Raw genomic sequence first — 23,685 nt, forward strand, 5'->3', positions numbered from 1 at the left:
CTATGAGATTAGTTCAAGTCCGGAGAGTTCTACTTTTTCTGCTCCCTACATAGATCTCCCAACTTGTGTTTTCAAAAACAGTGTCTTAATTAAAAAAAAAGTTGTCTTAATGTTCTTTTTTTCTAATGTTTATTAGTCACTTTCCTATAATTCTATGTGTGACAGAGACAAGTTTCAAACCCAGATCTTCTGACTTCTTTCTGTTTCTTCATATATAAGATAAAAGATAAAGATAAAATGTCTTCAGAGATCCCGAAATCTATAATCCTAAAACACTGGTCATGTCTGAAAAAGTATACCTCTTACAAAAGGCATACTTGCCGGTCAGTGCTCTGAAGCCCCCCCCCCCCCCCAGCCGAGCCGGGCCGAGCCGAGCCGAGCCCCGCCCGGCCCGGCCCAGCCCGGCCCAACTAAGCCCGGCCCATACCTGACCGGCCCAGCCCGGCCCGGCAGACCGAGCGGAGCCGTTCCGACTCCACCTTCTTTTCTGCAACGGCCGATGGAGGATACCAGAGATCACAGTTTTATTCCGCCTATCACCATACAAATCAACTTTCAGAAAAAAAGAAGGCGCCATTTCACATCTGTAATTCCCTCAAAAAGAGAGGTACCCGGAGTTCTAAAAAAGAAGTGGATTTCTTTTCGTTCCTGGCTAAGTCCCCAGTGGGGACGGAGAGGCTGGTTCTAATGATGCTCTTCTATCTCTTTCTGCATTTAACACTCACCTCTCCCCATCCATGTGAGGGAGGATGAAGAATCAATCATTCAGAAGCCGAAAGCTTGGTGGAAGCCTAGAAATCTCTCACATGATACGGTCCTCTAGGGAGGAACAAAGGATAATAGAACTACCTGGAAGTGCCAGCCATAAAGGTTGAGTCATTGGGATTTATAGAGAAAGCCAAAGCAGGACCGAGCCTCTGAGATAACCCAATCCAGCGCTCTCATTTCAGAGAGAAGGACACCGCTCCCACGGAGGAAAAGTGACTTGTCCAAGGTCATGCTCAGAGCCAGATGCAGACCTGAGGCTAGCAGCTCAAGAATCAGGTGATGGGGGGGGTACTGAGGGGAATCTGGGGCGTTCGAAGTTTCATCTGATTATCCTGCGATCCTGGTGATTCAACTCTGCCTCCTCCTCACAAAAGCCATCACTTCTGACCGTGCCGGCGCCCCGGCGCGTGAGCTGGCTGACCCCCGGGGCCGGGGGCCTGGGGGAGCGGGCTGACCCCCGGGGCCCGGGGCGGGAGCGGGCTGACCCCCGCGGCCGGGGGCCTGGGGGAGCGGGCTGACCCCCGGGGCCGGGGGCCTGGGGGAGCGGGCTGACCCCCGGGGCCCGGGGCGGGAGCGGGCTGACCCCCGGGGCCGGGGGCCTGGGGGAGCGGGCTGGCCCCCGGGGCCCGGGGCGGGAGCGGGCTGACCCCCGGGGCCCGGGGCGGGAGCGGGCTGACCCCCGCGGCCGGGGGCCTGGGGGAGCGGGCTGACCCCCGCGGCCGGGGGCCTGGGGGAGCGGGCTGACCCCCGGGGCCGGGGGCCTGGGGGAGCGGGCTGACCCCCGGGCCCGGGGGACCCGCGGCGACCTCCGAGGTGGCTTCGGCCCCTCTTCTCCCCCTGCAGGTGTGCAAGGGCTGAGAAAGGGAGAAGCTAAGGGCAGCCCCCTCGGGGGAGGGGATGGGGCCGGCCTCGCGGCGCAGCTCCCCGGGCCTTCCCTCTGAGGTCGGGGTGCAGGGCCCCGGACACGCCGCGCGCACCCCGCAAGTTCTGTGTGGGAGTGCTGCCCCCTGACCGGCGGGCCCGCCTCCCCCTCCGGCCCCGCCCCCCTCCCCTCCCCTCCCCTCCCCCAGCCATTCTTCCCTCTATTGTTCCGGCGGCCCCAGCCCCTCCCCCTCCAGCTCCCCCAGCCCCAGCCCGGCTCCCGGGCCCTCCCGCGGCCCCGCCCCCTCCCCGCGCCCCCCGGCGGCCCGCGCGCAGCCCCCCCGCCGCTCCACGTGACCGGCTCCCGCCGCGCCCTCCCCGCCGGGCTCCTCGGGCCGTGGGCCGCGGGCGCCGCGCTCCCATTGGCCGAGGCCCCGGCCCCGCCCCGCCCCTCCCCCTCCATAAGGCGGCGCGGGGCGGCTCGGGCCCCGCAGAGCTCCTCTCGGGCGGCTCCGGCCCTCCTTCTCGGCCTCCCCCCCGCGCCGGCTCCCGCCCCTGCCGGGAGGGCGCACGGCCGGCACCGAGCCCCGGGGCGGAGGGAGCGCCGAGGCGGCCGCGTGTGGGCAGCGCCGGGTGAGCGCGGGGGCCGGGGGCGGCGGGGGAGTGGTGGCGGGGCGCGGGGGGCGCGGCTGCTGGGGGTCTTTGTTCCTGCGGCCCCGGGCCCGCTGCGGAGAGGTCGGGACAAAGGGAGCGGCGGCGAGGAGGAGGAGGAGGAGGGGGAGCGGCGCTGTCTGCGGCGCGGGCCGGGGCCGGGGCCGGGGCCGGGGCCGGGGCCGACTTCCAGCCGGGGCTCGCTTCCCCAAAGCCCCTCCTTGCGCGGCGCCGCGGCTCGGGCTGCGCCCCCAGGCTCAGCCGCCCCCTTCCCTCGGGCCCGGGGTCGCCGCCCCCCTGGTTCGGGCGGGCCGGGACGTTCCCGAAGCCCGGGCCCCCCCAGCCCGTCCTTGGGGGCGGAGGCGGGGCACTCCCCGTGCCCTGGGGCGCGGGGCTGGCTGCTGATTGGCATCGGGGTCCGGGGAAGCGTCCCGAAGGGTCAGTGGATTCCTGCCACGGACCGGCCCCGGGCGAAGGCTCCGGGTCCTTGGAGGATGGGACCGTAGTGGAAGCCGAGCACCTCCACCTGGCTCCCTGGCCTCCAGGGGTGGGCTCGGGGAGGTGGGGAGGCCAGGCCTGGGATGCCGCCGCTCGAAGGGCCCCTTTTCTGGTTTGCAAACTCCAGCCCAGGACGCAGGTTGGCCCCTCGGGGCCCCGAAAGGCTTGGTGCTGATCCCACGGCCAGGATGTCGCAGGAAGACTTTGAACTCTTGCCTTCTCTTCTAGCCTCAGAATAATCAGGCTCTTATGAGGAAAAATAGACTTGAGGGTACTGTGTGTTAGGTCGGTTATGCCAAGTATTGGGCCTCTGCCTCCCTCCCGGACGGGGACTAGCCCACCCCAGCCAGTCCAAGGTGACACAGCCCTTCCTATTGTAGCAGTTATCCACCCAATTACAGTTTTGAGTGTTTGAAGAGGCAAAGAGAGGAAGTTAGCAGGATGGCAGGTGACACAGTAGAGGAACTGTGTATAACTTTCCCTATTAAGTTTTATTTTACCTACTTTGGGTACTTTTTAGAGGAAAACTTGATCTCCTTTCCTGTACCTCCTACTGCTGTCATTCGGTTTGCATTCAAAGAATGCAAAGAATCCAGAGGTAAATTACATCTGATTTTGGAATTTAACAATAATTCTTGATTTTTCTCTGTAAAATCTGCTCCAGCACCCCTACCAGTGTGCCAATCAATCAGTGAACTACTTAATGCAAACCAGCCCCAAATGACTTGGTTACAGGGTTGTGGCTGAAACTGCCCTTTAAGAACCCAAGGGACAGAGTCAAGGAGGAAGAAGCCTGGGCTCCTGCAGCAAGCCAGCCCTGTTGGTGGGAGCTGAGCTAAGTTAAAATGACAGTGGAAGCTCCAGGGATGGAGAGTTCTATTTGCAGAATTTAGAATCCCACTAGCATTTTGGAAACCTCCTGGGGATTAATCCTAATGAGCTAGCTCCAAGGGGAGGGAGAGGAAAAATCTGCCAGAAAGGATAATGAGGAGAAAGGCCCTTTACTGTTGCATCTGGTGTGGATTGCAAACTCAATACCTATACAGCTTCTGCCTGGAGATACTAAGGCCCATCCAGAAGATTGTTCCTTGCTAAGAAATAATCCTGAACACTTAAATGGAGTAGATTGTGTGGTTTTAAAGATGTCAGACCCTACCTCTTTTCCCAGTTAATGCTTTCATTGGTCATTGGGCAATATCTCCTTTGTTTTCCCTTTTGTTTCTTGGAGCACCTAAATAAAATGCAAATATGTTTCACAGTTAGGAATCCATTTCCTAGCAAAATTCATTCCAGCTCCAAGCTTTTGGAGGAGGTAGAAAAAAGGACAGAGTATTTATGGCCCTGAAAAGTCTTGAACATTAGGATTATTTTGTTTTGTTGTGTTTTGTGGGTTTTTTTTGTTTTTTGTTTTTTGCAGAGGAGAAAGGGGTTAAGGAAGATGCTAGGTTAAATATGAAAGAAATGATAACTATACTTTGCTTCACAGTCTTGGCCTGGCTTGAAGAAGCCCCCTTTCTCTTAGTAGCTGATTTATAGCTCCTCCAGGGTATTTAAACATATAGTATTAGATATCTTAATAGCTCACATAGATAAAGCATTTTACAGTACTTTTTAAATAAAGGCCATTCTTCACACTAATCCTACAAAGTAGATAGTAAAAGTATATATGTTTTTCATTGTCACTGGTCCTTTTCCAGGGAATGTGGGAATCTAACTCTGGCTACTGTGAAGGATTTGGTGTGATACTTACCAGACTTCATTTTCTATCCCATTCCAATTGACTTGGTGAATTCCTCAGAAGGCCTTCATAAAGATTGACAAAGTCATAACTTTTTCATAATTTTTTAAAAGGGGAAGAGGAACACAGTAGGGGAAGAAAAAAAGACATTTTAAACAAAGGCCAGTGTTTGTTGGTCTTTGGTTAAAGGCCAACGATTCTGACTGAATCCTGACAAAATTCTAGAATATATTATTACAGAGATGATAATCAACACATAGCATTGTTCAGTGTTTTTTAATCATGTCTCATTTTTAGTGACCTCATTTGAGATTTTCTGGGCAAAGACTGAAGTGGTTTTCCTTCTCCAGCTCATTTCACAGATGAAGAAACTGAGACAATGGGGTTAAGTGATTTGCTCAGAGCTTCACAGCTAGATTTGAACTCAGCAAGCTGAGTCTTCATGACCTCCAGGTCCAGTGGAAAATGTTCAGCCCTGAGTTTGGGTTGGAAGTGAGACTTTCCCTTCATTCAAGGGGGAGAGGTCTAATCTCTGAAATAAGGAGGGAGGGGGAGAGAGAGAGAGAGAGAGAGAGAGAGAGAAAGAGAGAAAAAGAGCGAGAGCGCGCACACAAGAGCAAGCGCAAGCGCAAGCTCGAGCGAGCTTGATTGTGAGATATTGATTGATTCATCTTTTTCCTGTGCCAGCTCTGTGGTGGTGAGTTTTACCACTCCTTAAATTCTCAAACCTTGATTGGCATGCCATCAGCTTAGTTAAGTGCTCTGGTACTTTGTGAAGCTCTAGGGGTTACAAAGTAAGGGGGAGGAAATCTCAAAACCCAATTCCTGTGCTCAAGGAGCTTACATTTCTAAAAAGATGCAATGGGAAATACAACATGCAAATTACTTGGGTGCAAAAAGTTCACATTTTTAAAATGGATGCAATCATTTCTTTCCTTTGCATCTCATGAAGATAAATTTCTGGATAGGAGGGTTGCTCAAAATCTCAATTATAAATAAACAGAATCCTGAAGGATGTGTAGTTGTAGGGTCTGTTTCTGGAATCTCTCCATAAAAGGCCCCAACTCTCTAGAACTCTCAGGAACTATTTGCAGCCTGAAGGTCTGGTCCAGCCTTACTAATATGAGAGTTCTGTAACAACACAGTTAAGGGGTGGGTCAGGGTCTTAGTATTAGAGATGGAAGAACCCTGGATCAGTCATGCAGTACAAACCTCATATTATAAATAAGGAAGTTTATTATTTTATAATTAATTATAATATAAATATAAATTATATTAAGAGATTCTAAGGTAAAAGTAACTTGCCTAATGTCATCACACTTATGACTGAGCTGGAATTTTCATCAGTCCTCCAAATATCCAAATCTGGTGAATTCAGCTCTAACTTAGAGGATAGATTATGGAGAGAACTGAGTTGTTTTTCCCTTAGACACTAGTTATGTAATCTTGGACAGGTCATTTGATTTTTTCTGTGCCTTGGTTTCCTCATCTATAAAATGGAGATAATATCACTAGCCTCACAGAGTTGTGAATATTAAATGAGACAAGCTATATAAAGCACTTTGCCAATCTTAGAAATGCTACATAATATTCTTTTTTAGATCAAGAAGTGACCTATTTAACTTGACAAAACAAGAAACTGAGACCCACAGAGATGAAGAGATTTATCCAAAGACCTAAGTCATTGCCTATTTGACTCCAAATCCAAATCCAATCCCTGGTAGAAGAAAAGTTTTCTTGACTTTTAGGTAATCGTTAGTAACCTCTGAAACCTGGCAAGCCATTGAGATAAGCTGTGTGGCATTTAAAAGTCTCTAGGGAGCTGCCCTGTCCTGCCCACCCCTGCTTTCTGACCTCCTCTGCATGACCACTTCTGCAACTTCCTTTTCCCTTCCCCCAGCATTAATTCCGAAGGGTCAGAGTTTTTCAGTTCTTCTCACAGATAACCTTGTGTTCTGTGCATATCTCTCCCTCCCTCTCCCCCCCCCCCCCACCCCGGTCTGTCTCTCTCTGTGTCTCTCCAGCTGATTGAGCTTCCCAATTAGCTTTGCCTGTGGTTAGTTCGGCAGCCCCTTCGCTTCTCACACCCTGCTTCCTCTTTTGGGCTGCTTTGTAGCAACAGATTGTCAGGACCCTTGGGAACGAGGCAGAATTCTAATGGCTGTCTCACTCTTTGTTTCCTGGGAGCCAGGGCAGACAGGCCCACTTAGCAATGGGACCTGGCCCAGAGCAGAGATCAGAAGTTTTTTGAAACCACCCCCAGCCCTCTGTAGTAGGGAACCTGCAGCCAGCTGGAGCCTGCCTTGGAGGACAAATGTCTGCCCTCTGGGCTAACCAGCTTTAATAGGCAAAGGGTCACTTTTACACAAACCTGAGCTGCCCTCTCTTTACCCTCTTTTGCTTGTGTGTGTGTTTATGATAGTAAAGATAGAATCTTTGAATGAAAAATTCTTAATCTAGGTTTCATAAACTTTTAATATATATATTTTGATAAATATAATTATAATTGCTTTCTTTTGTAATCTATGTACAGATATCCCTTTTGCAGAGAGAGCTTTAGGCATGTGGCAACTCCCTGGATCTGGAAAATCCACATAAAAATTTTTGGCCCTTCCCTGTGTACCAGAAATGAAGTCTCAATTTTTTTTCCTTTTCTTTTGTTTTATGTGTGTACCTTTTTGTAAAATTTGAGTTGATATTATTCAATGCTATAATGATCTTTTATGCATTTCTGAATTTCTAAACTTTTTGTGTTATCGGCTATCCTTCTCATGTCCTGCAGCTTCCACAAAATTTCCATTAAATCTCTTACACCAACCAGAGATATATCAAAACTATGATGGGGACTGTCTCACTGTAATAAGGATAATTGTGTTTTATCTTAGACATTTTAAAAAGTTCTGAAAAGGAGCCCATAGACTTAAAGTAAACTACCAAAGGGAACTCATGATATGAAAAAAGTGAAGCATCCTTGCTTTGAAAGACTTAGTCTTTAGAGCTACTTGGGTTGTCAGATGGGTCAGATAAACCTTTCAAAAGTGTCACTTTCCAGCTCCCTACACAATAGAGGAGGGCTCCCCATGTCTCCCTCCAAATTGGAGGCAACAGTGAGAATTGATGTAATGAGAATCCTCCTGCCTCTTCTGAACACTGATTCCTTCTGGCTTCTGGGAAACCAACCTAAGCTGTTGGACTGGGTGAATCCCTCTTTAACTGAGTCCCTTCCTTTTCCTCCCTCATATCCTGGCTCCTTTCAGCTACTTGCTAGTTACATGGAAGACATTGGTTTAATTGGAGGTGGTTTTGGCCAGGTTTTCCCTTGTCCTTGCTGATCTTATTTCCATTGTTTGATTTCCTATTTCCTGCCAGCTCCAGGACACATGCTTGATTTCCCTCCTGTTTTTGCCTCTCCAAATAGAAACAGGCTGGTGTCTAATTTGCTTCTCTTTCCAGAGGAGTGAGTAGTGGTGCCCCGCCTGTCATGCCACTAAGGTCAAGACATGGCCCTGTTTTTGAGCCCAGCTAGGAGAAGAAAGACTGGGGCTGGGATTGGCTCTATGAAATGTGAAGGGATTGTCGTTGCTTCCGGACCAACGAAAAAAAGAGATGGGGGGGGGGCTTGGGTAAAATTCTAGGAAAAATGTTCTATACAGATGGGCAGAAAGCTGTTCTGGTAGATCTGCAGAGGTGTCTTCTTGGTGTCCCTTCCTTATCTCAGGATTCAAAAGCACCGGGTGTTTAGCCATAAGCCTTTATGGGTTAGGAGCTGAGGATGTGAAGCTTAGGGTCAGCAGCTCTGGAGAAGAGGACAGAAATGACCTAAGCAAAGCAGATTGGGTGAACATCTTAATTTGTAGAACCAGTCACCATCCCACCTGGAGAAGCAGAGAACCTGAAACAGATTCTTGTCATAAATGAGCAAAGACAGATCTCACACAATGAGCATTTTGTGTGTGTGTGTGTGTTCGTGTGTTCTCTATCTTCCTTATGGTCCAAGTGGATATCTGGCCTCATCACTCAGGCAACAAGAATTTATTTGTGTGTGTGTAATACATATATATGTGCAAATATGTGTACATAGATGTGTATATGTTAATATATTTATATTGTGCAAGTGGATATGTAGATATATACTTATTTCATTAAATATTTCCCAACTTCATGTAAAAAATTTAATATTAATTTAAAAAATTTTTGAGTTCTAAATTTTTTCTCCCAACTGCTCCTCTTCCTTCTTGAGAAGGCAAGCAATTTGATATCAATTATACATATGAGGGGGCAGCTAGGTGGCACAGTGGCTAGAACACCAGCCCTGGAGTCAGTTCAAATCTAGACTCAGACACTTAATAATTACCTAGCTGTGTGATCTTGGGCACTTAACCCCATTGCCTTGCAAAAACTAAGGAAAAAAATTATACATATGAAGTCATATAAACATTTCCATTTTAGTCAAATTGCAGAAGAAAACAGACAAAAGCAAAAAAAAAAATAAAGAAAAATTTTAAAGTTTTTAAATATAGATTCAGTTCTCTTTCTAGAGGTGGATAGCATTTTTCATTATGTGTCCTCTGGAACTGTCCTGGCACATTATCTTGATCAGAATAGCTGAGTCATTCACACTTGACCAGAGTTTCAGTATTGCTATTACTGTGCATGGTGTTCTCTAGATTCTGCTCACTTTTCTTTGTATGAATTCATATAAATCTTTCCAGGTTTTTCTGAAACTTTATCAATTTAAAATCATTCAGATAAACAACATTAAAAATCAACACAACATGAAGGAACATTCGAAAGGAAAATCTAGCAAGGAAAACCTTTTTTAACCTCAGGAGTCTTATTGGCAGGAGAAAAGACAAAAAATAGATGATGGGTAGATAACCAAGAAAATCAGGTTAGTCAGTCAACACGTTTTTATTAAACAATGTCAAAAAGTAAGTTTTAGGGATAAAAGAAAGGCAAAATAAAGTTCCTGCCCTTAAGGATCTCATTCTAATTTGGAAGACAACATGCTTGGGGCATTTTGTAGGTATTTAGAATACTAGAATTTATTTATACCATCCTTCTAGACACTCAAGTTCAGTCTTTCCTCCACCACATCCAATTAATTTAAAGTTTTATTATTTGGAGTTCTGTCTGTCATCTTTTCTTAGTTTACATAACTATCACCTTCCAACTATTGCAAAGTAGTTCTTTATTTTTCATAATTAATTTTGCTTCCAATTTAACATTGAACTTTGAGAAAGAAAACCTGGGTCTCTGTCCCATATCTAACACAATAGCTGTGTAAATAGTCTCTATATCTGTTTCTTCATCTGTGAATTCAAGGTTAATACTGACACTGTAGTTTACTAGCAGAATTATCATGGTTTTCAAAGCAAGTTTGTAATGCATTTATCGTGCTCCCTTTTTTTCTCCATTCAGGAAAGAAGAGTTTCTTTTGTTTAAGTCTTAGTTAAAATACATATATTTTATGGCATGGAGACATGACCTTGAACTCTGGACTACAGATCTAGCAGCAGATCCTACTGGGTTAGAAGGGCTTTGAATATGGGCCAGTGACTTAGCTCAGATTGGAATTCATTATCAGAAGATTGACTGCCCTTTGGGTGTTTTAGGTTTTTGGCTACATTAACGAAATGGATGTAACCATCTGTAGTCAGAACGTGATCAGAATTGGAGAGAACCTCCAGATCAGTGAGAACACAGATCTTCCTGTATGATCTGAGCCTCTCCTTGTGTCCTTGATCCTCCTGCTCTAGCCTCCTAAGAGCTTGCTCCAACCTGATTCTCTTCTTCTCTCTCCTTATACCACTGGTACCTTCTATGTTGCCAGATAGTTGCCTTTATCTTCTCTGTCCTTAAATGTTCACTTTGGCCCCACTACCCACTCAGATTTTTGTCCTGTATATCTTCTTTCTCCTGTATGAAAAACTGCACTGCCTCGTTTTTCTCACCTCCCACTTGCTTCTTATTTATGTCTTTACAGTGGACCTTTTAACCAGTCAAATGTTGGCACTTGGATGAAACAGCTCTCCAGATCCATTGATGTTGATGTTTTGTATTCTCTGTCTGCCTTCACTTTTTGTGACATGAGCTTCCCTCATCAATCCTTTCCTTTCTGTCCGTTCCTCAGTTTGTTTTGTGGGATCATTAGCCATGTCCTGGTCCTAGTCCCCTAAAATTTTGATCTCAGCCTTTTTTCCTTGACTATAATTCCAACTCCCAATTTCAGGCATTTTAACTAATGTATGTCCCCATGTAGAAGATGCACCTTAATTGGGGTCACAAAAATTGAAAAAATGTATTACATAAAGTTATTGAACTTTTTATTCATCATGAAATTGAAGGACTTTCTGCTCATAGCTTCCAGGTATTTTGGGGGGGCAAGTTTGATACATGGATGAAGTTTAGTCCATTGTTTTTCATGAACCTGAAGCATCAATTATGTCCTCCATTGAAATCAGTCACCTCTTGTTCATCAACAATTCTTCTTGCCTCCTGCTGAACCATCTTGATGGACACAGGAATTCCAATTGTCCTTTGGTATTCCATCCCTCTCTTCCATTCCCTCTCTGATTTAGGCCATTTTGCTGCCTTGCCTCTTATGGCCTTCTTCTGCCATGGTGTTTTCAATAGGGTTTCTTCTTGTAGTAGCCAGTTCAGATCATTTTCTCAATTGGAGGAGGACCAAACTGACATTCAGCAGCACGATTTCCTTTCACTTTGCAAACTGGATCACTTTGAATTTGAATTTGTCATTGAACAAAAATCTTTTCTGAGCCATTTCTGGTCAGAACATGGCAAAACATCACTTAATACACTAGTAACAAATGCAAAACAATGAGTGCAAAGACAAGTGCAAAAAAGTGGGAAATACAAAATTAAGAAATCTATAACCACAGTATAATTGCTCCCAGTCTTTTTTTTTTCATTTTATCCATAGTGCCTTAAATTTGGGGGATACTTTAAAAATGATGTTTGAGTTATATACAATAATAGGGAAGTGAAAAACCATCTTCCAGTTTGCAGGTTTACTACTACCACCTACCCCTTCATCATATAAACATCAAGCTTTTTCATTAGTGGAATGTGCCCCTTTCTGGTCCATCATTCATGCAATTAATAAAGTAACCTTCTGGGGTATGGGATGTATGGGGTTCTCAGCAAGGCTTTGCCTCTCTGGTATGAAGACTTGCTGCATCGCTGCGTCCTTTTCAGGATTACTCATCCACTTTTGGTATCTACCCAGCCTTCAACTCTTAGCTGTGCCTCCAAAAAGCCAAAGGATGTAAAATGTCCTTGACCCCTTTTTATTCCAGGGTCACACCCTGGCTACAACAAATAAGAGTAACTGACAGGTCTCAAACCCCTCCATGAATTAGGGGCCTGTTTACCCCAGGCATGTAAAGACTGCTCCTGGTGACATGGACAGATGAGAACAAATTGTTCCAATGGCCATGAAGGTGGCAGAAGATGGTGCTGTGGAACTAAGCTTAGAGCTTGGTCAGATATCAAAGATGCCAAGGTCTTCCACTGCATCTTGGAGCATCACCAGTCACCAAGACTTTTGTCTTGCCACTGGACTTTGGATGACATTGCAAGAAAGAGTGAGACTTACAGTTTTGTGCAATTCTGCCTTAAAATACAATTCACCCACCAAGTCAAGACATCATCTCGTGATGTCATTGGTCTTCTTCACAAACAAAGGACAGGGGCAGCTAGGTGGCACAGTGGATAGAGCATGGGCCCTGGAGTCAGGAAGACCTGAGTTCAAAACTCAGACACTTAATAATTACCTAGCTGTGTGACCTTGGGCAAGTCACTTAACCTCATTACCTCAAATAAATAAAAAACAAAGGACAAACAACAACAAAAGTAATTTTCCTAAGATTATGTCTGAGCCTGGAGTTGCCCTCCTCAAAAACCTCCTTTGTTCATGCTGCCTCTAGGATCAAATCCAAATCAACCTGGCTTAGAAGGCCCTCTCCCATATGGTTTCAATCTGTTCCCTTTCCTGTTCATTACATTTTAGGTAAACTGTACTATTTGACTTAACATTTAAATCCCCTCTTCTACGAGCCCATTTCCCAATTCTGGAATACATTCACTCTCTCATCTCTGTAATTTCTTAACTTCCTTGGAGGAAGTTCTTTTCTGTTTTCTCATTTATTTCTTTTCACATTACTAAGACCCCCCCCCCCCCAAGACAGAGAAACCTCAAGAAAGATAAAGTGAGAGGAGAAAGAAAGGAAGTTCTAAGGCTCGGTTCAGATACCAACTTAATCCATGTCTCTACCCCAACAGGGTAGTACTTTATCAATTTTTCCTAGATTACTTTGCTCTAATAAGAATGTCTTACTGCATCTTCTTTATACTGATTTTCATACTGTAGTTTCTTTAGGAAAGGAATTATTCCAGAGCCTTAGGCAATTAGTAAAGAAACAGTAGCTTGTATTTACCTCATGCTGTCATATTATTATCTCTTGATGCTCACATTAAGCATGTGTGGCAGGTTGGAAATCAAGACCATGTAGTATAGTGGACAGAGCACCAGACAGAAGCAGGTTTGAGCTTGGGTTTAGATACCTGTGTCCTTGAAAAGTCACAACTCATCTGTAAAATGGGAGTAATTGATTACCTTCACAGGATCCATGTGAGGAAACCCACCTTAAGCATGAGGGCATTATAGAAATGTGAGCCCCATTATCCTGTTTCCCTTGATGAAACAGACCCAAAGCTTGTGGCCCAGAATTACATAATTAGTAATTGATATGTAAGGTTTGAATCCTAGTCTTCTGACCCCAAATCCCAGGCACTTCCACTACCCTTTTCTGCCCTTACCTCAAAGGGAAAGAACAATTGTGTTTTTATAGTTTTTTTTCTCTAGTATGGGAAAACTAGTAATAGAGAATTCATTTTAAAATTAAGTTTTTCAGGGGTGGCTAGGTGGCACAGTGGATAGAGAGTGTACCGGCCCTGGAGTCAGGAGTACCTGAGTTCAAGTCTGACCTCAGACACTTAATAATTACCTAGCTGTGTGGCCTTGGGCAAGCCACTTAACCCCATTTGCCTTGCAAAAAAAAAAAACAAACCCTAAAAAAGAAAATAAAATCAAGGTTTTTTAAAAATAAGATGTTGATTACAAAGCAGCTATTCCCTCTAGCTGATCCAACAGAACCTCTATTTAGAAATAACCTTGCTAGACTCAATCATTGGCACCTCAGTGTTCAAGTTGTTTTTAAGTACTTCTAAAAATCCCTAAATCTACAAGTGTTTTAGAGATTCCTTTTGCAACAATCTTTTTTTCCTATCTCAGGGTGATTGTGAGGATCAAAAGGTGAATGTGAAATTGATTTGGGGTTTTTAAAAATGTATTTATACAAAAAAAGTAAAATAAAACCCTGATGACAAGTATGCATAACACATTTTCACATTGGCTCATGTTCAAAAAATATATGCTTGTTCTGAATTTTAAGTCCATCAGTTCTGACAGGTGGGTAGCACATTTCATATTCAGTCCTTTCCACTTAGATTTAATAATTGCATTGAACACAGTCCTAGTCTTTCAGAGTTAGGTTTATCATTTGTTTTTCTTTTTGTAATGTCATTGTATAAATGGTTCTACTAACTTCACTCTGTACCAGTCTGTCCAAATCTGTCTAGTTTCCTCTAAGACCATCCATTTCATTATTTCGTATGGCATAATATTGCATTGGGTGCTGGGTGGCACAGTGATAGAGAACTGAGCTTGCACCTGTAAAGAATCCTCTTCAGGTGTTCAAATCTGACCTCAGTTTACTGGCCATGTGACCCTGGGCCAGTCACTTAATCCTATTTGCCTCAGTTTCTCATCTGTAAAATCAACTGGAGAAGGAAATGGCAAAACCATTCCATTATCTTTATCAAGAAACCCCAGTGGGATCACAAAGACTTAGCATTATTTAGGATAATCTGCATAGTCATTCCTTAATGAGCAAACACTCCCCATAGTTTCCAGTTTGGGGTTACTTTGCAGAGAGCTGTTTGATCTTTTTGGAGTATGTGAAAATGATTTGAATGGAATACCTTATAGCAGCAGTTCCTCGAAGTTGAGCTTTAAATATCAGCTTTTGCTGTTATTTCAAGGAACATATTTCTCTTCCTAAGTTTTCACTATTTGCCCAAGCCTTGCTTATCCTCAACTCTTTCCTCCATGTAATCAGTTGTCAAGTTTTGTTGATTCCACCTTCTAGTCATTTCTCTCCTACAGCCTGAATCCCTAGGTTCAGTTCCCCTAGCTTCTTGGCTAAGCTTTTTACACCAGCCTCCCAACTGGTCTTCCTGTCAGTCTCTTTTCTTTCCAATCCATCTTCCACACAGCTTCTAAAGCACAAATCTACTTCTCTCTTATCAACCAAAAACTCCACTGGCTCCCTCTTACCTAAACAGATGAACTAGAAATCCCTGCTTGGCATTGAAAGAAAGCCTTTCACCATCTGCTGCTAGTCTACTTTTTCAGTCTTCTTATACATTACCCCTCTTTGTGCACTAAAGACTGGCCAAACTGGCCACCTTACTGTACTTTACGCACAATATTACATAGCTCTCTTGAATGTTTTCCTTCCTTTAAGGATACCTGGCTTCTTTCAAAGTTCAGCTTAGATGTTCTACATGAGGCTTTCCCTTATTTCTAGCATTCCTTTCTAGAATATTAGCTGTACTTACTTTTGTATGTATTTAGAACTTATTATTTCAACTGATAGAATGTGAGCTCTTTGAAGCTAGGGGCTTTCAGGTTTTTTTTGTTTTTCCACACTACAATATGAATATTCTGTTCTAGTCAAAGTAATGTCTTGTCTTCTCAGACTTTGTCATTCCCTGTGCTAGAATCTTCTCTGCTTATCTAAAACCCACTAGTTTTTCAGAGTCAGCTTCTTAGCCCCACTCCTTTGGAAGCTTTCCCTTATCATCCCATTTTATATAATTAAATGTTTCAGATCAATTTTGTTCTTATTTGATCTTCAAACCTTGTGTTTCCATCAGACTGTGTCTTGTTAGCAGCTACTATATTTTTTACTTTTGTATGTTGTACCAGATACTCAAATATTTGTTGGCTAATCTGCAAAAAACAGTAAAAAGCCACTGAATCATTTTTATGTCTAATGTAAAATCATCACTATCTCCATTTATTTACACTGTGCATGGCTTCATTAAATCATAGAAAACTTCTAGAACTATTGAATCTTTCCATATATTTGATTCCTAATGGTCTGTTACTTAGCTAAAAGTTACATCTAATAGTCTTCTTTCTGGTAGCTGGCCTTTTTTTTTTTTTCTTAATCTATTTTTGGGGGGTTTGTTTTTTGCAAGGCAAATGGGGTTAAGTGGCTTGCCCAAGGCCATACAGCTAGGTAATTATTAAGTGTCTGAGGCCGAATTTGAACTCAGGTACTCCTGACTCCAGGGCCAGTGCTCTATCTACTTCGCCACCTAGCTGCCCCTTTTTTTCTTAATCTAAAAAGGCCTCTGAAGTAAGAGGAAAAAATGTCACTTGAAGAGTGGGAAATCCAATCATTTAAAGACTAAGATCTACTCATCTGATAACTGTAGTGAGGGCAACCTACTGTGGATGGATAGCCCATAATAGGAAATGGTTGTTAAATGTATTCAAATAAAAAATCCTGAAGTAATTATATAATTTTTTTTTTGCTACTATTTGGACATAAATGGAATGCAAATGTTAGCTCCACTAATTCATATCTTGCTTTTTCTTTCAGGACATGCATTTGCAGACAGGACCACGTTAAGTTCACAGAAGTGGTAGGACTACCATTTTAACCTGTGAGCTGTCCCAAAGAACTGACCATGTCTATTATGGACCACAGCCCCACCACTGGTGTGGTTACAGTTATTGTCATTCTCATTGCCATCGCAGCCCTGGGGGCCTTGATCCTTGGCTGTTGGTGTTATTTGCGTCTACAGCGAATCAGCCAGTCAGAAGACGAAGAGAGCATTGTGGGTGATGGAGAAACCAAAGAACCTTTCCTTTTGGTCCAGTATTCAGCTAAAGGTCCTTGTGTGGAGAGAAAAGCCAAGCTGACCCCTAATGGCACAGAAGTCCATGGTTAAACTAACCCTTGACCCAGATGCTCATGGGTACTAAATCTATCCAACCAGCAGAAAAACCAGAGAACAATTTGGATATGCTGCTCTCTAAGAAGAACCGAGTTTAAATTTCACATTATGGTCTTGCTGGGTTTTGTTATTGCATGCACTGAGACCTGTGTTCTGAACCTAACTCCTTGGCCCTGGGAGTTGGTTAACTTCTGTTATGGTACTGTCCATTGCAGGCAATGGATAGACCAGCCCTGCTGGTGTAAAAGGAATCAAAGCATTTTTGTTACTTGAATGTTTAGCTGAGCCTGTTTTAGATGGAGCTACTACTGTAATGTGAACTAGCTAACAAAACTGTGAACTGTAAATAGGCACCAGAAGCACTTGTTTTTGTTTTTCCTTAAAAAGAAATAATATAGCACATGGCGCTGCTGGTCTGAAGTTGTTGTGATGGAAAACTCAGTACTAAAGACTGAGCCCCATGACCATGGAAAAGGTTCTAATCGTGGAAAGTCAGCTATCAGCTTACTAGTTAGGAATCACAAATGTAAATATGTAAAGAAAGAACAGTTGTTTTTAAGTCCTGTGGTTAACTTTATAGAAAATGAGATGATGCTTTATTAGAATTTGGCTTCTATTGCAGGAAGCAACAGGCAAAAAACAAAACAAAACATGCCTCTCTCCTTTGTTAGGTAGATTAGGCTATTGTTATCTTTGAATATTGTTAACATTAATTGTATTGCAAGGAAGCTGCTGTATTATCTGGAAGCCATTGAAGGATATGTAATCTACACAGGGATAGTCCAGAAGGTTGCCAGGCTAATTTATAGCAGCAGAGCAGTTTTTCCTGTGTTTTTAAAAGCATGTTACAAGTACAGAAATGTCTTTTCCCTACAAACTGGCATTACTTAGTGCTAACTTGCTCTAAATACTATGATTTACATGTGAATATATAAAATCTACTTTTAGTCTAAATAAACCCAACTGTCCCCAGCATAGATAACAAGAGACTATTTCCTGCTATTTAATGTTTTCTGAACTGGAAAGGGTATGGCAAAAAGGGCTTGTCTTTTTTTTTCTTCTCAGAAACAATTTCTAGTTACTATCTCACTAATAGATATTGAATTTTATTGTCCTCAGCAAATTAGTATAAGCATGACTGGAATTCTCTAATCAGGCTTCAAAAACAATTCAGCAAGCATGTAGTAAGCCATAGGTAAGCATCCTCATGCTCATTCAGAAACTGTATGTGTATGTGTGTATAATTTAATTCTTATCAAGCACTAGGGATAACTAATGAAATTTAGAAGGTAAGGATTTCTATTTTCAAAATAATGACCTTTAATCAAAATCACCAGCTTCCCACCTCAAAAAACAAAAACAAATTTCAACCCATTGTCTTGTCACCGTTCACTGGTATTAATTTTGCAATAGTTTAGATTTAACAGGGCACAGTGAGTAGTTCTAATTGTTAATGTTTTAAAGAAATTCAGTGCCTAACTTCATTTTTTGAGATTCATTAAATATTAGCCACTATGAATTGAGAAAATAAAAATATGAAAGTTACTAAGCACAGACCTGTGATGGGGAAGACCAAATATGTACTAAGCCAATAATATTAATGTTTTAAAAATCAAATTAAAAGGATTTTCTATCATTCTTCCTGTTATTGAAATTTTGTTTTGATGGGAGGGATTTAAATTTTACAAGGGTTCTTTACCTTCTTTGATCCCTTGTGGCAATCTGATAAAACCTATGGTACCCCATCATCATTTAAAAAGTGTAATATCAAATACATTAAATATTATAAAGTAATTTTAGTTATCAAAAAAAATTTTAAGTTCATGGTCCCCAGCTTTTCAGTAAAGGTTTTATTGGACATTTTGAGGATACCAAATTTTGGTTAATGAAGTCACACTTCATTGGAATCCCAAGGTGGAGATGCTGGAAAGCACTCTAGGTTTAGTTAAGTGCAAATCTAATAGATCATTAATTAAGGAGAGAATCAACATCCAAGGGATGAAAGGAAAAAGAGGGAGAAGTGCACAAGCTGAAAATGAGAAAATCCTAGGATGGACAGTCATTTAGTTAATCACATCAAAAATTTATGAAGCTTTCTACCTCTTTATCATTTTTCTCTATTAAAGAAAACAGTCCCTAGATTCAGATAGCTAGGCAAAGTAATCCAAAGGCAACTTCACATTTATGCTTTATGGAGTATGCTGAGGTCATTCAACAAATTTTTAAAATACTGTTCCTTTATCCAAATTTTAGATAATTTTTTTCCTCTACTTGGTCAGAGATAAGGTTTAACTTAGCTTTTTATTTTTAAAATCAGACTTCTTAAAGGTAAACAATATTTGGTGAATAGTTGTATTACCATACTTGCTCACTAAAGCTCTGCTTAAGGATGGAAATACCAATAAAAATGATATAAAATGCCAGGCAAAAAAAGTAGCTTTTACCATGCTTAGCAATCAATAAATATGTAACTTCTAAGTCCTTCAATCATTTGTGTAGTCTGAAGATTTACTAACCTCTCAAAGCAACCCTAAAATGATTTATAACTTTTAAACTTGCTAAACAATTGGAAAGGAATGATTAGAAAACTATAGTAAGGAAAATGCAAGAATTGTTTGTTATTCTCACTTAAATATGGACCCCCCCCCCAGATGCTTACCCTAAAGGACCTGTACTACTGTTTTGGTCTCAAACCTACCAAGTGTGTGCAATACATTACATAGGGAATGTTTCCTCAAGATGAATGATCATCCACTTTGATTTTCTAGATCACTGAAGAAAAATTTTTATTTACAATGAATTTCAATAAAATTTGCATAAATTATCTTCCCAGTATACAACTGTCCCTTCTGATTTCATATTATTTTAAAAATCAATCTGTCCTATTTTCATTATTCTGTTCAGAAGCCATGGGAGAACTCATATTACTGGCAAGTTTTGTGTTGTCTTGTGACTGAAGTTCAGTTTCATGAGAAAGTGTCCCTTGTAGGATATTAGATTTTTCAGTTTCTTCTTTATTTTCTAATTTTCCTTCCATTGTTGCTACCAAGATTTTCAGTAAAGCATTTTCAGTTAAAAGATTTTCTGATGCATCTGCTAATTCTTGAAGTTTCTGTGCCATCTCCTCCAGTTCTCTGGTTTTCTGTTCATAGAGGGCCTCTAACTGTTCACTGTGGAGTTGAAGAACACTATGTTGCTTTTCCAGTGTTTGTTTTTGCTTTTGCAGTCTGTGTTTATCTCTTCTAGCATCTGAAAGCTGGGATTCCACTTGGGCCTGAGCCTGGTGAAGAGTAGTGATTTCTGCTCTTAATTTATGAATCTCTTTCTCTAAGTGGGATATGTGTCCTTGCTGTAATACTGCCTCATTCTGAAGACATTCTTTGGTTTGGGGGTCAGCTGAGCTCCCAGCGGCAGAAATGGGGTCCGAGTAACGCAAAATGAACTTCAGCAGATTGGGAAGGGTGATGGGAGAGTCTTCTGGAAACTTCACACTCAAGTCCTTCCTAGAAAAGAAGGCAGTATTTCTGTTAGAGCTGACATACACAGACCTGAAGTTAGTCTGCTATTAAAGTTTACTTAAATTTATAAAACTTAAAAAAAAAATTTTCTGGTTACATTTGATAACTGAGGGCAAAAATCCAGTATGATTACTATGTTATAATTTATAATATAAGCAAAAAGATTTATGGCATAAATTTAGACAACAAAGTTGTATAGGTGACAAAAAGCCTACAAGTTATTAATGAAAATTTTAATGTTGCGGATGCTGCTAGACAGTGGTGAGTTTAATACAATAGAACAATTTTAATTTTCCTCTGAAATATCTGTGTCTACTCTATGGTATTTCTATGCCTACCACATGTTTAAAACCATGCTCCTATGAATAATGGAGTTGAATTTTGGCTTATAACTTCTTTAGGACAATCCTTGAAAACTTCTAAATATTGCAGTATCTTATTGAGCCTCACAGTATCATACTGTAATTAATCTACTGGTTTCTAGGTCAAGTAAAGGAGCATTAAATATATGAAAATTAGAATTTGACAAAGGATTGTTGCATTCTTTCTGGCAATAATTTCTCTTGGTACAATGATTTGTATGCAACTTCAGGAACATATTTTAATAGCATAAGGCATATTTACATTAAAGCTACAGTTATAAGGCCTCTGGATGTTACTAATTTCTAACCCATTAAGGGCAAAACCCCATCTTTTCCAAATAGAACTAAAAAAGGTGAGTTTATAGTTTCAGTTAAAGCTAAAAGATTTTTTTTTAAAAAATCACTCGAATTCAGAAAAGCTTTAATGGGAAAAGACTTTCTAAGCTAATCACAGAGTACCAGTGTTAGGAGGTTTCAAGTCTATTAATTAACATACCCAAGGCCCCCTTTAGGCTCAATAAATTTCGATAAAAGTCCACAAAAAGAACTGGTTAGAAGCTACTCAGCTTTATTTAATGGAGCTGGGGGAGGGGGGGACAGACGGAGAGGTTGGCTTCTTACAATCTACCAGGAGGAGAAAGACTCAGGGACTCTAAATAAGAACTGAAAAACAAAGGTTTCTCTACTATGGATGTTTGTGTGTCTGTCTGTCCCTGTGTATGTATGAAAATGCTGTGCAAACTCCAGTGGGCCCGCAGGCCATAACAGAAAACAAGGTAACACCTTGGAATCTTCATACTCCAACCACAAATATTACATAAAATTAAGGGATGTATTCACTACTTTTTAAATGTCATTAACATCCAGTGATCTGCAATTCTTTTTTAGTATAACAGAAAACAATGTTTTCCTAAAAGGTGGTTAAATCATTTGTTTAGAGGGTGACTATAATATAGAAATCTAAGCAACAATTTTACAAATAAGTATTAGCAAAATAACTGGGGCCTGGTTTCAAGCTTCTGTCTTACAATGTGCTAGATAAGATGCCATGCAAAGTTTTAATGGACAAAGAAAAACAAACTCTGATATCTTAAGATATTCTCTTTTTAGAATAAATTAACCTTTCCTTTTTGGGGAGAATGGGGAGAGGTTTGCATGGCAATAAGCTTAAAGTTACTTGCCCAAGGTCACACAGCTAAAAATTAAGTGTCTGAGGCCAAACTTGAACTCAGGTCCTCCTGCCTCCAGGGCCTGCAGCATCTAACTGCCTCTAAATTTCCCTTTCCACTGAAATTTTCTACAAACTTTGCTGTAAAGGTTCCTTTTTAGACATATTTATTTCACTTTACCATTTTGATTAGTAAAATCATGGCAAAAATGTCCATACTGTATAAAGCTGTTCTGGCAAAAATGTTTATCAAATAATATTCACACAGGGTCTTAAAGAAATGTCAAATGCCGGGGCAGCTGGGTGGTACAGTGGATAGAGCACAGGCCCTAGAGTCAGGAGGACTCGAGTTCAAATTTGACCTCAAACACTTAATAATTACCTAGCTGTGTGACCTTGGGAAAGTCACTTAACCTCACTGCCTTGCAAAAACTAAAATGTCAAATGCCAATTACTATTAAAACATATAACCTCTTAAGAAATCATAAGAAGTCAATGCAACATGAAGAGATATTGTAGAGGATAAACTATTCCTTCTACTAAACAAATAATGTTTGTCATTCCCTGGAGTCAGAAGGATCTGAGTTCAAATTCGACCTTTAGCAAATAAAAATCAGAAGCAAAAGATAGCTGTGTCATTTTGCCCAGTGCATTAAGAGTTGTATAAATATAATGAATGACATTATAAAGGGATTTGGTATAGAATTTTTTAAAGATGCCTATTATAGTTCTTTTGTTAATTGTCGGATTTTTAAAAGATTTTTCTTAGAATAGGACATTCTTGTCAATAGAAAAATGAAGTATTAAATAACAGCTGGAAGGAAAACATTTACTCTATGGGACTTCCCACTCCCCATCCTGCCCTATTCCCTGCACCTTTCAGTTTACTGCTAACAAGCTGATTCATTCTCCTAGGAAAGCAATGAGTGCTAAGTAAGGCCTAACCAACATTATGAAAAATTCATCTAAAAAAATTTTGTTGTTTATCTCGGATGAACAAATTTATCATTCATCATTCTAATACATTCCTAGAATGAATAAAGCTGTAAAAGAGGCTATTAATGTGTTCTAAGTACTCATCCCAGGAATGGCAAGCAAATGTGAAAACAATCACTGAAATGAATAAATCCAAAGTGCTGAACTTGAAGAAAGGAAAACCTGAGTTCAAATTCTGCCTCAGACACTTATTAGCTAGTGGCCCTTGGAAAATCACTTAATCTCTCTTAGATTCAGTTTCCTCAATCTCTTAAAATGGGGATAGTAGCACCCACTTCACAAGGATAATATGAAGATAAAAAAGAAAATATCTGTTAAGTCCCTGCAAACCTTAAATCAATTTAAGATGATAACTATTAGTATCACAACAAGGATGTTCAGATAGCATTAAAAAGTACAATTTCCTTCCTAAGAATCATATTCATTAAAAGTCTTGGGTATGGGGCAGCTAGGTGGCGTAGTGGATAAAGCACTGGCCCTGGAGTCAGGAGTACCTGGGTTCAAATCAGGTCTCAGACACTTAATAATTACCTAGCTGTGTAGCCTCAAGCAAGCCACTTAACCCCATTTGCCTTGCAAAAAAAAAAGTCTTGGGTATAGTAGGGCTACAAGAACACTTATCTCATTAATGTTTTAAATCTACACTCATTCTGTATATCTTTTTAATCCAAGTCACTATTTTGTTTTTGCTTTAAGGGAATTAAAAAAACAAACAAACCTTGATGGCTATCACTTTAAGAAAATCATTCTGGGGTGGCTAGGTGGCATAGTGGATAAAGCACTGGCCCTGGAGTCAAGAGTACCTGGGTTCAAATCCAGTCTCAGACACTTACTAATTACCTAGCTGTATGGCTTTGGGCAAGCCACTTAACCCAGTTTGCCTTGCAAAAAAAAAAAAAAAAACTAAAAAAGAAAATCATTCTGCCACATTAAACTTTTAGGTTTGAAAAAACTTGATAGCCTTCCTACTTTCAGTTTATACAGAAAAAAAGATCTACTGAAGTGGTATTT

General features: G+C 41.6%; 2 protein-coding genes across 3 annotated transcripts in view; one reads left to right on the forward strand and one right to left on the reverse strand.

The window, feature by feature from the left end:
* The first annotated feature begins 513 nt into the window (after nucleotides 1–513).
* On the forward strand, nucleotides 514–23,590 carry SNN (stannin). Of its 2 annotated transcripts, none has more exons than XM_074196418.1 (2): nucleotides 514–1,044; nucleotides 16,273–23,590. In XM_074196418.1, exon 2 carries the CDS (start codon nucleotides 16,361–16,363, stop codon nucleotides 16,622–16,624), a length of 264 nt encoding a protein of 87 aa, XP_074052519.1. In that variant the 5' UTR covers nucleotides 514–1,044; nucleotides 16,273–16,360; the 3' UTR covers nucleotides 16,625–23,590. The 2 variants fall into 2 exon arrangements, with proteins under 2 accessions (XP_074052519.1, XP_074052518.1); XM_074196417.1 differs by lacking the exon at nucleotides 514–1,044 and adding an exon at nucleotides 2,143–2,262.
* The window catches only part of TXNDC11 (thioredoxin domain containing 11), a 58,654-nt gene continuing 52,167 nt past the window's right edge, over nucleotides 17,199–23,685 (reverse strand). The window contains exon 12 of the mRNA XM_074196416.1: nucleotides 17,199–20,133. Coding sequence (XP_074052517.1) covers nucleotides 19,503–20,133 — 631 coding nt within the window. The 3' untranslated portion in view covers nucleotides 17,199–19,502. The remainder of the gene's footprint in view (nucleotides 20,134–23,685) is intronic.

The sequence above is a fragment of the Macrotis lagotis genome, chromosome 8, assembly GCF_037893015.1.
Source record: "Macrotis lagotis isolate mMagLag1 chromosome 8, bilby.v1.9.chrom.fasta, whole genome shotgun sequence".
NCBI lineage: Eukaryota > Metazoa > Chordata > Mammalia > Peramelemorphia > Peramelidae > Macrotis > Macrotis lagotis.